This window comes from Triticum urartu, chromosome 2, assembly GCF_003073215.2.
Source record: "Triticum urartu cultivar G1812 chromosome 2, Tu2.1, whole genome shotgun sequence".
In the NCBI taxonomy this organism is placed as follows: Eukaryota; Viridiplantae; Streptophyta; class Magnoliopsida; order Poales; family Poaceae; genus Triticum; species Triticum urartu.
In genome coordinates, this window is record NC_053023.1 from 591,579,187 (window position 1) to 591,593,770 (window position 14,584).

Genomic DNA, 14,584 nt, shown 5'->3' on the forward strand with positions numbered 1-14,584 from the left:
AATCTGATTTTCAAAAAGTGCCTTTAATTGAGAATTTGTTCATCAAGTTCAAAAATGAAAAAAATCATTTAATTCAAAAATTGTTCATCGCAATCAAAATTCGTTAAGCATAATTTTTAAAAATGTTCATCAAATTCAAAAAATGTTCCTCCATTTTTCAAAAAGTTCATCCGATTTTCAAAAAATGGTCTTGAATTGAATTTTTTTTATCAAGTTCAAAAATTGTTCATCTGATAAAAAAATGCTCATCCATATCCAAATTCACGAACATTTTTTGAAATCACAAACATTTTTTCAAATTCGTCAACAATATTTGAATTCAGGGACATTTTTTGGGTCCATGAACTTTTTCAAAATTCGCACTTTCTTTAATTTTGGAACTTTTTTTATATCGCAAATTATTTAAAGAAGAAAAAACAAAGACGGAAGAAAAACAAAACAAGAAAATAGGGGGCGCCACGCCGCCGCTCATGGGCCGGCCCAAATGGGTGCGCGGGGGAGCGAGGGGTGTGCGCTGGCCTCCTGATGCATGCCGTGCCAAATAGGGGCACGCGATGTGGCAGTACAAAAATATATATTATTTTTTTATTTTCTTTCAATTTTACTATTCACCCGAGCTCATTTGAGCTAGGAAGCAGAAGAACACTTTCGGAATGCTCACCCTTGCATGAAAATCGTGATTTCTGTCAGGAGCATTGCATTTCAGAAGAAAAACAATCCCAATTATGCACGCCTCGTACACATTAGTGTCGATGGACGGGAAATCCCAATTGATGGTGATTTTCCATTCGGATCCACCAGATCATATTCATTTGTGAGAGACATGGTGAAATTAGCAATCATCAACCGCAAAATCAAGGAAACGCACAAAGCGGTAGGAATCATAAAGGAAAACGGATGAACTACCAGCAAATCCAAACCGGTAGGACAGATAGCACATGAAGATGAACAGGATAAAACCATTCCAGCGCCATCGGTCTCAGGCTCGAGGGCTTCTTCACAAAGCGGCGGCCGACAAGGAAACCTTGAACAATTTTAGATGTAAGGTTGTTTAATTTTATTTTGACTTGTCATATTGTGTTGTGCGGCGTCTTTTTAATCCGTTGTGAGAATGCCTTGTTCGAAAATATATGTCGCGTGCTAGCATTGGTATTTGGAACAAAGGCCCATTGGGAGTCCGACATTCTTGCCTTTGCATTCTGCATAAGCGTGACCGCATGCTCTAGATAGATTCTCGGCAAATGTTAAGACTATGTGTCGCGACGCAAATGGCATGGTCGGCCGTGAGCCCTTGACTAGCCGTCCTGTTGTTTGGACGACAGAGGTCGGCATACCGTGAATGCAGTCCCCCGGGTGTTTACGTGAAGGATTACTGAATACAACCCCTAGACCGATTAGGCCTTGTTTGACACAGGAGGTTTTCAAGCCCCAAAGGGGCTGGGGATTTTCGGGGATGGTGAATCCCTCCCCTTCACCAATCCCCTTCAATCCCCTACATTCCCTCCCATCCCCAGCCCCAATAAACCCTTTCACATAAAACTGTTGTTTGGTAGGTGGAAAATATCCCCAGCCTTTCCCCTACAAAAATATCCCTACCCTTTGAGTGCAAGTAGAATAAAAAAGTGATTTTTATCACACCAACAACAACAGCAGCACACCAATTTTTTGGCAAATTCATCACAACAACGCAACAAAAAAAATGTTGTTTGGCAGATTATCACAGCAAAATAATGATGATTTTGCAAGACTTTGAATCAAATAAAACAAGAATGTATCATCTGGGCTAAAGAAAGAGAATCGTGACAACAATTTATGACGATTCATCATAACAGTTCACGCCAGAAGTTCATATTTTTTAAATCATTTTGAGGAATTGGCAACACTCAAAATCATTGTCTCGATCCATCGGAACTGCACCAGGTAGTCCACTAAAACTTTCTTCCTCTTTGGTCGCACAAGCGACTTCTGCAGATCAGCCATGGCTGGAGGCCGACTTCTGAAATAAGAAGAGTATAAAGAAATGTACTTCCAATGAAGCAAAAATATATAGATGCAAAGAAGCAAACATAACTACTTTCAATGGACCGTGTGCATCCATTCCATTCCATTAGATCCCATAACTACTTCCAATGAAGCAAAAATATATAGATGTACAACTAGCTTTATTAGTATTGGATACTAGTAACAGTCCATGTAATACATGTACAAACTGTAGAGAGAAACAAGAAAGTTCTATGCACTCCATACCCAGGTGATAGGTGATCTCGTGCAACTTTTTATGCCAAAAGTATAACTGAAACCCAGAGATAAGAACTGTCACTACCATGTACTGGTGTTTATAGATTGATAATTCTCAGCTACCACTACCAGTACCATGTATTGACCATATTAATTAGCAGCAGCTAAGCTAGGATGATTCATTGACAATAAGATCGGGGAATAAGAATCAACTAGCAGCTCACATGCACTACTCCTATTTTTATCATGCCATTCAAATTTTGCAAAACCTGAAGGCACACTAACAGCTGGATTACATGACAAAATGAAGCATCAATGAATTCTAAAATAAGTACAAACGACCTAGTTGTTACTACAGCTACTTCCTCACTCTTAATACTACACCTAGTTGTTACCACTGCTACTTTCTGAATAAGACATGAGAAATAGAATATATAGAAGAAAGATCACCTCTATTTAACAAGAAGATGAGAAAATCTTCAATTGACTTCCTCTGTCTTAGTTTCACTATGTGACCAGCAATCTGTGATGGTCTCAGCAGTGGATGTGAAGTTGTAATGGCCCTCGACAATGTGCACTAGAAAAAAAATGAAACTATCAACCAAGTAACTATAACTTCATAGCTAATTTAGATGTATGGATGCCGTTGAACTAACCATCATAGAGATCTCCTAATAGGTTGAAGAGAGGAAAAGGTTTGGACTTGAATTTATTTATCCTCGAACCAAATAACTGTAAAAAAACAAGGGGGGGGGGGGGGGGCGGTAGTTTGGTGATGTTCTGTGCCACCAACCTTACGCATTCCCCGTCATAGCTTGCCATTAGAATCGGAGTTGCACGTCCGTCAATGTGTGTGGCTGAGTGGTTAGCATGGTTCTTCATATGGCTGATCCTGAACTTTGTGGTGTGGACTTTGTTGATGGGCGTTTGTAGTGAAGTCGGATTCGCTTGCTGCAAGGAAGTGATGACGGTGACTGTAATGTGCAAACTCGACGATGTTTCTTCGCAACCCTGTGTGCAATCTATTTGTTGTGTGCCTGATTAGCGGGGTGTGATGGTTTTCACCCGATTTCTTGCCAATTAACCAAGCAACCATCTTATTCTAAAATGATGAAAATGATAAATCGGCTTCCTTGTTTCAAAAATATTTTGTTCCATTTGTTTTGTAGTTTCGCTCTCGCTCCAAAAATGAAAACATCGCCTTCCCACATTGACATACTAGAAAAAGAATGATGCTTCAGTTTTAGGTTCTATAGAACCAATTCTTCCATGATAATGTGATATCATTAGCAAGTTCGTGCATTTTAAAAAATCTCATGAATTTTAAAAAAATCGTAATTAAAAAAAATTCTTGTGTATTTAGAAAACGATCATTACTTACAAAAAGTTCATGATTTTTTAAAGATTTATTTTAGAAACTAGTCACAAACTAAAAGCAATCATATAATTTAAAAAACTTATATAATTTTAAATAATGTTCATCTATTTAAAAATGTGCATATTTCGTTCACATTTTTTTGAAAAATATTCAATTTAAGAAAATGTGCACACAGGTTTAGAAAAGATAAAAACTTTTCTGAATAAAACTGAATTTTTTAAAATATATACTACGTGATTTTACAGGGAAAAACAAAAGGACGGATGAAAGCCAGAAATACGAAAGAAATGAGATAAACCCGCACGGAAACCCGGAACGTTCCCGTAACGAACAACGTAGACACCGAACTGGGCCGCCCGACCACGCCCGCCTGTGCGATTCATCGACTATAAGACGCAATGAGCGTCGGATACGGCCACTCTCGCACCCTACCTCAACTGGAACTCTGGAAGGTTCTCTGATTCTCTCTATCAGATCAGAGAAGGGCAAAAAAAAAAAAAAAAACTTAACCGGAAGCGCCGTATCCCTCTCGTCGGCAGCGGCGCGGCGGTGAGACGAGCCGAGGGCGCCAGGCGGAGCCATTGGACCCGGCTTCATCCACCGGAGGTGAGCACGATTAGAATCCCACTAATTTGCTCCCTTCCCTTGACTCCTGCCAGAACCCACGAAACCCTAGGGTTTTGGGGGAGCTTTGCCGGCCTGTTTCGGTTCTGGTCTCGGCGAACGGCTTCGCTATTAAGGTCGTTTTTTCAGCCTTTCTTGTTAGTATTTCGCAATGCCCACAGAGGATTTTGGTTTGATTGGTGGGAAGAATGGCCGACCTGGAACTGCCCCCCATCTATGTTGGGTGGAAATCCACGATTCTGGGTCGATTTACCTTTTCTTGATGTGTGATCTGTTTGGGAGTTTGCGACTGCAGGTTTAGCAGCCTAGGTGTGATGGCTTTGGTGCATTGTATCTGTGATTCTGGGGACGTTGTCGCAATACTAGATGTGTTTTTATCCCGGCAGGATTAAAGAACAAACGCCGTTTGGTTCCCATATTATGAGGGCATGTACAGTTTAAGGTGCTTAGACGCGAGTGCTTAAAGGGAGAGAACATACATCATCAAGCATCTGTGCAAAGTTTATCTACTCTAATGCAAACTCCTCTTTGTTCGTACTTAGATTATTTAGCATATATAAATTCGTCCTAATTAAATACATGAGTACTTACCTCTTAAGCATTGGTTCTGACCAGGCACTCATGCTTCAAAATAACCACCAGCGCCATCCTAAGTGGCACGAAAACATTGGTTTATAATTTAACAAGAACCTCTCCAATCACTTGTGCTGTACATGCTCTTAGGTGCATCCTTATGTTTCTTTAATTAGACATGGTACAAATTATGAAGTTACTATGTGGATTCCTCTACCCTGATAGTATGTACTATGATCCAAAATAAGGCTTCCTAAACCAAAATACCTTGCCAAAGGAGAACAGATTATCACTTTAAACCAAAACACCCTGCATTAGCAGTATTGTTAAATGCTTTTGATGGTGAGAGATTTACAGGGATACCACCCAATGCTTGACAGAGGTCATGTGAGAGTTGTTGCCCATTCAGAGCCTTCTGGATATTAGTTACAGGTGGGTGTGTATTGGGGGCTATTTGTTTTGTCTTTTGTTAGTTGGCACAGGGGATTCAAGCAAGGACTGGGTTGAGTTTGGGATATGTGATAGCCCTCTACAGTCCATGTATATGTTGCCACTACTAGTATTGGCCCTATTTGGTTCAGCTTTTATCGACGGATTCGTCTGCCGCGCAGCAGAATCTAAACCAAAGGGCGAACCCAGCAGAATCCGATTCCAGAAATCTGCTGCCAAAATCTGAACCAAAAGCGGAAGCAGCCCAGGATGTGCTTTCCAAAATCTGATTCCGCTGCGGGTCAAAATCTGAAAAAGCTGTATCAGCTGGTTCGCCAAATGACCTACATCTTTTTCACATCAGATTTTTCACAGCTGCTTTTAGAAATCCACAGCCGAACCAAACAGGGCCAATATACTAGGTCTTGTGTCTGTCATTGTCATATCCATGAACTTTTCTGAGAGATACCTGTAACTTTATTCAAACACCACAACCATATCAATGAACTTGAATTGTGTTCAAAAGGAGTTGGCTGAAAGAGTGTTTCTGGACACATTTCTTAATTGTAGCCACTAGTTCTATGAGAGATACTACATAAATGTATGTACTCCCTCTGTAAAGAAATATAAAAGCATTCTAAACGCTCTTATATTTCTTTGCAGAGGGAGTAATAGGTAAGGTACAATGAAATGATTATTCTCAGTCAAATCCTAAAACTAAGTTCTTTAATTTAGGAATTGCTTGCACTACTAGCAATTTTGAGATCCCTATAGAGGGACTGATGAACAGCTGAATACATATAGACATCTATTTACACACCATAAAGTACATTAGGCAATCATATTTGTTGATTAAAAAAATGCATGTATAGAAGCTTTTGTCTGTTTTATGTGCAAGCTGCGGGGGCGCCTATATGTGTGTGTCTGTCTACTAGCACTATATACGACTTCTTATGGTTTGCCTGTTAAAGCTGACTAGGGCTATATGCGACTTTTCATGGCTTGCCTGTCAAATTAGAGGGGAAACTGAACCCAGTTAGTTCTCAGCACATTTGTGAAGGCTTTAATTTTCAACAGCATGGTAGGCTTATTTTATGTTCTGTGTGGTTGTAGCTTGCCTGCATGTAAACTTGTCATGGCTAACAGTATGTAATTTAAAGCAGATGGAAGCAAATCAGCCACAAGGATTTGGAGTTGAACAGAAGTCAGGACCAGAGCAAACTGATGAGATGCTAGGATCACAGGTTAACCAAAAGTTCACGGGAATGTCCCTAGACGACGCTGCTGTGGAAGCTGGCATTTTTCAAGAAAAGCAAGATGATCCAGAGGCAAGATTGGAGGTTCATCAGAAGTTTGCTGAAATGTGCCTAGACACTGCTATGGGAACTGATATTAACCAAGAAAAGCAATCTGATCAAGAGGCAAGATCGGAGGCTGATCAAAAACCTGCAGAAACTATCAGGCAGTGCACAGTTGTGGAATCCAATGTTAAGTCAGAAGAGCAGCAGGCTGCTGCTAATCCAGGTGTCATTTACCGCTGCAAAAAGTGTCGGAGGATGGTAGCAACACAAGAGTACGTCGTCACGCACGAGGTAGGCCTAGGAGAGGCAGGCTTCTTAAAGCGCAGAAACGATGCGGATGAGAAGAAGCCTGAATGCAGTGCCTGCATCTTCGTGGAGCCCATGAAGTGGATGCAGGCTGGTGAGTTCCTCAACCTTACCTTTGTTTGTTTCTTACCTCCTTTCTCGGTCCAGCGTATCTTTTTGATGCAAAAACCTGATGTGTTGGTCTATCCCGTGACGTTTGCAGTGGAAGAGGGGTACGTTTCGAACAAGCTGTGGTGCATGGGATGCAAGACCCGGCTGGGATCGTTCGACTGGGCAGGCATGCAGTGCTGCTGCGGAGCGTGGGTGATCCCGGCTTTCCAGCTGCTCAAGAGCAGGATCGACGAGTCTCACATGTGATTTTACTCGGCCAAGTGGCCTTGCCATTGCTGGGCGAGTTAGTGGTTAGCGGTGATACTGCAGCAGCATATGTAGGAACTAGGAACTGATACTGTCAGATTTGTTTCTCTGTATAAAGTGCGCTTATCTTGTCCACCACATCAGCTTTGCCCAGCGTCTGTTTTGATTAACGGCTCTTAACCAGTACGTACTTCCTTCGTCTCAAAAAAGAAGACCTATAAATTTATAAATTTTCTCTTAAGTCAAATGGTGTAATGTTTGACCAATTTTGTCGAAAATTGACCAATTTTGTCAAAAATTTATCAACAACTATGGTACTACCAACCTAGTATCATGAAATAAACAACTTATTGCCGAATTAGAGCCTCTAGCAGGGCACCAAACATGGCCCACGTATAGTTTTCTCGGTCGAGGCGCCAAATATTTCACCCGGAGCCCCTCACACAAGTGTACCGAAAAAAGTTTTCCCGTTTTGTATTCCAAAGCAAACCATCATTATACACATCGCAATGCTGGGACGAGCAACACATCAAGCCCAAAAGAAAACAAAGAAGAAACAAATGCCAACAGCGGCAACTCGACAAAAGCGCGGAAGAACTGGGACCGCTGCGCCCTCCGGAAACACACCACCATAGCCCGGAGCTCCGATCAACCGCGTACTAAGCAGCACCTCCAAGAAGGAATGTGACGCCGACGACGCTGCTGCCTTGGACGAGTCCTAGGGTTTCCCCCAGTACGCGGAGGGAGGTGGGGGATGGTTACTACCGACACCCTCCAAGAAGGAATAGTGCCACCCGCCGGTGTCACCGCATCAGAGCCGGACGAACCGGCAAGGATTTCTCCCACACACCAAACCCCACCGTCCAACCGGAGCCGACCAGCCAAACCACCGCCCAACACCATGCGCAGTCACGGTTGCGCCGACGCCCATGCCGTCTTACTGCGAACACCAACACGAGGCCAAGAAGACCGGAGAGAAGAGCCGAGCGACGGGAGCAGCAGCACCAAGGCCGAGCGGGAGGGAACCACCTCCACTGCCATCGTGCCAGAGGCCCGCGTCTCCGGCACCGTCGCGATAGCCGTCCGGACACAGCAGCGGGGCATACCAGGCCACCCCTGGCATGGCCAGGCCCGAAACGGGCCCGCTAAGCCCCGCCGGCCACACTGCAGCAGGCTGGCGTCGACGCTGCCAACACCCTCCGTTCATCGCCGCTCCCCCGCCTCCCGGGAGTCACGCCGCAGACCCGCCCCACCCCGTCGCTGGCCCGCCCAGGCCTAGATGGGGCCCGAAGGGCCCAGATCTGGGTCGACCGCCGCCGCCTGGCCGCGCCGCTGCGCCACCCCGCCGCCCACCCACGCCGCGTCAGGAACCCCGCTGCCAGCCAGACCGCCGCCGCCTAGGAGCACCCCCCTCCCGGTGCAGCTCTGCCCCGCGCCGGAGAGCCACCGGGAGGGGAAGGTCAGGGGGCCGCCGCCACCAGCGTCCCCGGGGCCAGGCCAGTCGCAGGCGCCAGCGACGACGGCGGGGAGGAAGGGGAGAGGGGGAGGGGGGGCTGGGGGAGGTGGAGGTCGCCACGGCCGGTCGCCCGCGTAGGCGACGCGGTCGCAAGAGGAGAGGGTAAAAGGAAGTGTGTCTTTTAGGCTCCGATCACACGTGTCCTCACACAAGTGTATATGAGACCTCTTTCTTTATTTGGTTAGAGTATCTCAAGTTGATCCCTTAAAAAACTATAAAATTTTGTTTTTAAGGAGTTATATTAAATCGAATCTAGCCGAACCCTTATCCGGTTTATAACACATAAAATATTGTAAGCGGATGTGGCTAGAAATTTTTTGGCTCTCTCCACGCCTCCAATGTCCACCCGTAGTTGTCGTCACCCATTGCTGACCTCCAGACGCACTCCAATTCGCTCGGCGGTCGCCGCCGCCGTCATTGAAATTGACCCATATTGCCGCCAACACTGCCGCTATCCCTTAGATGAAAAACTCACCTCCGCACTTGGTTTGTTTCAAATTGGAGCCGACAGACACTGAGATGCCGTTGACATCGGGGAGAAAATTTGGAGGACAAAGTAGCGTGAAGAGTGCTTGTATATAGCATTTCAATTTTTTTTGTTTTTCTGTCCAGAATCTTTCTATACAAATAGAATATATCTGATTCCAAAAAAGATGCGGAATTTTTCGACTTTTTTTGCAGTTACTAAATTATTTTCCGTATATAGGGTGTGCTGACACCCGGTGTATCGTGGTATTTCCCACTCTCACTGCTCTTATACAGGGGAAAATGCTTGGGTAGTCTTGTGTCCCGTGGTCACATTGCTCGGGTTTTCTCTCTATTTGATAGCTCGTAAGTCTGGCACATTTTATGGCTTTTCAAAATGGAGACTTGTTTCTGGTCCAGCTTGCACGGTCTAACATGAACAATAACTCTAACATTTTGCCTCTCGCCTAATTTAGTATTTTGATCCGACTTGCGCGGGAGTTCGATCGAAATGACAATACCTCTTATTTCCGGAATTAAATTGCAAAAACGTCTTATATTTAGTTATAGACGTAGTACTAAATAGTAACATCATTTACTTTCACATAAACAATCAACCGCAAACCAAAAAGCTAGTTACACTTGCACATGTCGTTGATGTTAAGGGCCCGCAACCATTCGGACCATACTATCCGAACCTTGGAAATCATCCAACACCGACCTGTATCGATTCGTGGAGTAGTCCGAACGCGATTTCTCCCGCAAACCGGAGACAAACGGGGGGGGGGGGGGGGGGGGGGGGGGGGGGGGGGGGGGGGGGGGGGGGGTTGCTGGAGTTCGGACACGCGAAACGTCGCTCTTCGCTCCCCTGCCCACCCAAAAGGAAGGTCAAGCCCGCGCTTTTGTGGCATCCCACATTTTTTTCGCGTCAAAATCCCTCACTCTCTTCTTCCACTCCCCGCCGCTCTCCGCCCAATTCCTGCTCTTTTCTCCCACCCTCTCCCTCCCCCGTCGTCGACGTATGGAACCGTCGGAGAACATGTCGGAGATGGAGCTGGTGGAGGTGTCGAAGGATCCGAGCATCACGCTCGCCCGGAAGATTAGCTCGGAGACGCAACAACGCATCAAAGCGAAGGCCGCAAAGAAGGAGAAAATGAAGAAGTGTCTGGCCGCCAATGGGCCAGGTGGTGGCGATGGGCATGGTGGGCGTGGCGGACGGGGCGGTCGGCGAGGCCGTGGCAGACGCCGCCAGACGGGCGCGCCCACAGTACAGACGGCGCCATGGCCGGAGCCTTACAAGCCTCCGTACTACTACGCCGCCAAGCAGCTCACAAACCCCCACCGGTATGGCTCCTTACATCATCGATTTTAGCGAGGCGCCGCTCTTCCCCAAGTATTCTTCACCATCGCTCGTCTGGACAAGGACGGTGGGCAGAGAGCAGATGGGTGCTCGAGCGTTGTTTGCTGCAATGCCGAGAGCAGGTGAGACGGCGTACGACACGGATAGGGAGATGCTCGATATCATCCACGATGGAGGTGAGGGAGGAGGAGGGCTATGAGGACAGGTAGGTGGAAGACTCGGATCTCACCGAGTCCGGTAACTACCAGCAACAACAGTCCTACACCCTGACGGCCACGCAGCAGTCCTACACCCAGACTGGCGATGGCACACATCAACATCAACATTGGGCCGCCGAAGAGCAACGTCCGGAAGGGGGGGAGGGGGAGGAGGAGGAGGAGGGGGAGGATGGCTACGACGATGATTCAGATGATATGGCCAGCGATCCGAAGAATAAAGGTAGAGGAGAAAGCTTCAACATTCCGGAGGACAAGCTGATGTGCGATGCATGGTTGGCCACTAACCTCGATCCTGTCCATGGCACAGAGCAAAAGGGCACAACCTTTCGGAGGAACATTCACATATGGTTCCATGATCACAAGCATTTCATGCCCTACTCCGATGCGTTGATCCACAACTGTAAGTGAAAATCCCTCAACTATCGATGGTACACCATCCAAGAGGCCGTCTCCAAATATTGCTGGCATTTGAAGCATCTCATGGCACGGTGGCCTAGCCTTGGACGTACGTGATTCATTTTCTTCATGTATGTCAACAAGGTAGTAAGACCCATTATGCAGATTCTTACTAATGACGAAGGGTTGTCCTTCCTAGGGTGGGGAGAGATTATGCATCCCAGTCTGTTATTGTATCAGACGAAGCACTAAGTTACCTTCAAACTCTATGGCTGTGATAGCGACGTAGGTCTTGTTGATATATCGCTGATCTTGGTGCTGCTACTTCAATGTAGGCAGTAACCCTTGGATAATCATGGCGGATATCATTGGGCAATACGGCTTCTACACCATACACCAGGAAAAATGGCGTATAACCCGTCGACCTGTTGGGAGTAGTCCGTATGCATGAAACTTATCGAGAGGGTTATCAAAAGAAGGATTATGTGCTCTTTGTTCTTGCCTTTCTGGTACTCACAATGATATCTTCCCCTTATTTTTTTGCACTTATGTATAATTTTCAAATTAATGAACCCATTACTAGTATTTATCTTGTTTTATATGTGTGTACATATTGCGTATCTACAGAATCTGTAATCATGATATTTTGGATACTCAATTATTTGATTGCATGATCCACGTAAGCTATTCTTCATGCATTCACACAATGTATTTGACCAGACAAGTATAATAGCAAAGTTTGTGCTATTACAGTATCACGATATTGATAGCATTTTATGATAGAATATAACTACAAGACCATTGCCAATTATTCGGTTGTGACTAGAAAAACTAGCATTATGATGTAAATAATATGAAATAAATAACATTAATTTATATAAAATAGCGTACAACAATTAGCTAGAATCAGCAAGATTTGGAAACAATAGTAATAGTAGAAATGCATGAATGCGAGATCATTATCTAAGATCTTGTTGTGGCTCTCTATATATAGCAGCAAACAGAGGAGTTTATTGGCAGTGAGCAACTAGGAACATAAGAAGAAGCAGAAATAGAAAAAAGTAGTTCCTTCATTCTCATGGCACACACTAACAGTACAAGATGGCCAATGGTGGTGCGCTCCATGGCTATTGCTTTCCTGGTGCTGGCCATGATGTTTTTTACCTTCCCATCCTGCCATGCGCGCACTCGTATGTTGCAGTATATACCCCTATTTTGTTGTGCATCCTATTGTTCAAATTGAACAACCTATCTCTAATATATCTTGTTTGATTTGTATCTACAGCTGCATCTACAAAATATTTATATCATGGATTTTGCAAGACTCTCAATCCCTGCAATAAGGACAGCTGCTATGATCTGTGTACAAGTAAAAGACAAAACTACGCATATTCCTATTGCAAGGACGATGTTAAGATTCCAACGTGTTGCCTCACATACACTGATGGTTCTCCTGCTTGAGTCATACAATGTTGAATACATTTATATTTGATTTCAATAAAGATGTTTTTAATCAATCGAGTTAATTAGGGAGGTCATAGGGCACTCTCAGTTCCCATTTCACTTGTACCAAAAAGCATGCCACCAAGGTTTACATATACTTGATGACCCAGGCACCAACTGGCGCAGAGACGAAATGCAGCCCATAAGTAGTTGAGTATAGTAGCAAATTTTTGATTAATTTGATCCAGGAAATAATCGTGAGCATGGCATTAACAATGTTGAACATATATTGATATTCGATCATGTAAGCATATACTACGCAAACAACAGACACATCTATGTATGGTGCTTGCTAGTATGGCTAACAAGAAATGATCAAGAGCGGGGAGAAACGGAATATTATAGTATGTTTTTTTAATTCTTGATTTACCAAGTTTTTTGACAACCACGGTATTCTTTTTTTAGGAACATTAGCAGGTGCTCTGCTTTTTCATTAAGTAAGGGCAAGAGAATTACATGTTACAAAAGAGGTCAAGTCTAAAAGGAGAGTCCGTTTGCAAGAGCAGTGACGGCTATACAGGGAGTAGAAACGCTACATCTCTCGCGCCTCCAGAAGGAGGCCAGTGCTTTCTCTGATATATATAGATGTTTGTAGCGCCGAGACTGCATGCTGTTGGAAAATGTGGCCATTGCATACTTTCCAGATGTGCCAAACAGTGTAGGCCGTAGTGGTCTTGTCCATGCGGCACAAATTGCTCCACATCCGTTAATAGTTGTCTTGGACAGGGCTGCTCTGGATGCTTGCTGAAAATTGGTCGCTGTGCGCATCCAGACCTCTTTGGCGAAAGGGCACAGCAAGAAAAGGTGAGAGGTGCACTCCAGCGATTGATCACATAAAGGGCAGACCGAATGGTTTGGCCAACCCCTAGCACTGAGCCGATCAGAGGTCCACAGTCTATTTTGTAGCAGCAACCAAATAAAAAATATGACCTTGGGTTTGATCTTGAGTCTCCAGACTTGATTCAACACAGGAGCTTGGATGCGGCGGAGGAATTGCACCGCGTAGGCAGAGGAGGCAGTGTATTGACCGCCTGCCGTGAGATTCCAGCGTATACTGATGCGTCTCCAACGTATCTATAATTTTTGATTGCTCCATGCTATATTATCTTCTGTTTTGGACATTATTGAGCTTTATTATTCACTTTTATGTTATTTTTGAGACTAACCTATTAACCGGAGGCCCAACCCAAAATTGCTGTTTTTTGCCTATTTCAGAGTTTCGCAGAAAAAGAATATCAAACGAAGTCCAAACGGAATGAAACCTTCGGGAACGTGATTTTCGGAACGAACATGATCCAGGAGACTTGGAACATACGTCAAGCAACCAACAGGGAAGCCACGAGGTAGGGGGGCACGCCTACCCCCCCAGGCGCGCCCTCCACCCCCGTGGGTCCCCCTGTTGCTCCACCGACGTATTCCTTCCTCCTATATATACCTACGTACCCCCAAACGACCAGATATGGAGCCAAAACCCTAATTCCATCGCTGTAACTTTCTGTATCCATGAGATCCCATCTTAGGGCCTGTTCCAGAGCTCCGACGGAGGGGGCATCGATCACGGAGGGCTTCTACATCAACACCATAGCCTCTCCGATGATGTGTGAGTAGTTTACCTCAGACCTTCGGGTCCATAGTTATTAGCTAGATGGCTTCTTCTCTCTTTTTGGATCTCAATACAATGTTCTCCCCCTCTCTCGTGGAGATCTATTCGATGTAATCTTCTTTTGCGGTGTGTTTGTTGAGACCGGTGATTGTGGGTTTATGATCAAGTTTATCTATGAACAATATTTGGATCTTCTGAATTCTTTTATGTATGATTGATTATCTTTGCAAGTCTCTTCGAATTATCAGTTTGGTTTGGCCTACTAGATTGATCTTTCTTGCAATGGGAGAAGTGCTTAGCTTTGGGTTCAATCTTGC

General features: G+C 44.8%; 1 protein-coding gene across 2 annotated transcripts; it reads left to right on the forward strand.

The window, feature by feature from the left end:
* Window positions 1-4,047: 4,047 nt before the first annotated feature.
* On the forward strand, window positions 4,048-7,370 carry LOC125538995 (probable inactive dual specificity protein phosphatase-like At4g18593). 2 transcript variants are annotated; one of them, XM_048702343.1, is made up of 3 exons: window positions 4,048-4,222; window positions 6,403-6,943; window positions 7,052-7,370. In XM_048702343.1, exons 2-3 carry the CDS (start codon window positions 6,406-6,408, stop codon window positions 7,204-7,206), a joined length of 693 nt encoding a protein of 230 aa, XP_048558300.1. In that variant the 5' UTR covers window positions 4,048-4,222; window positions 6,403-6,405; the 3' UTR covers window positions 7,207-7,370. The 2 variants fall into 2 exon arrangements, with proteins under 2 accessions (XP_048558300.1, XP_048558299.1); XM_048702342.1 differs by having other exon boundaries at window positions 4,050-4,222; window positions 6,406-6,943.
* Window positions 7,371-14,584: the final 7,214 nt, after the last annotated feature.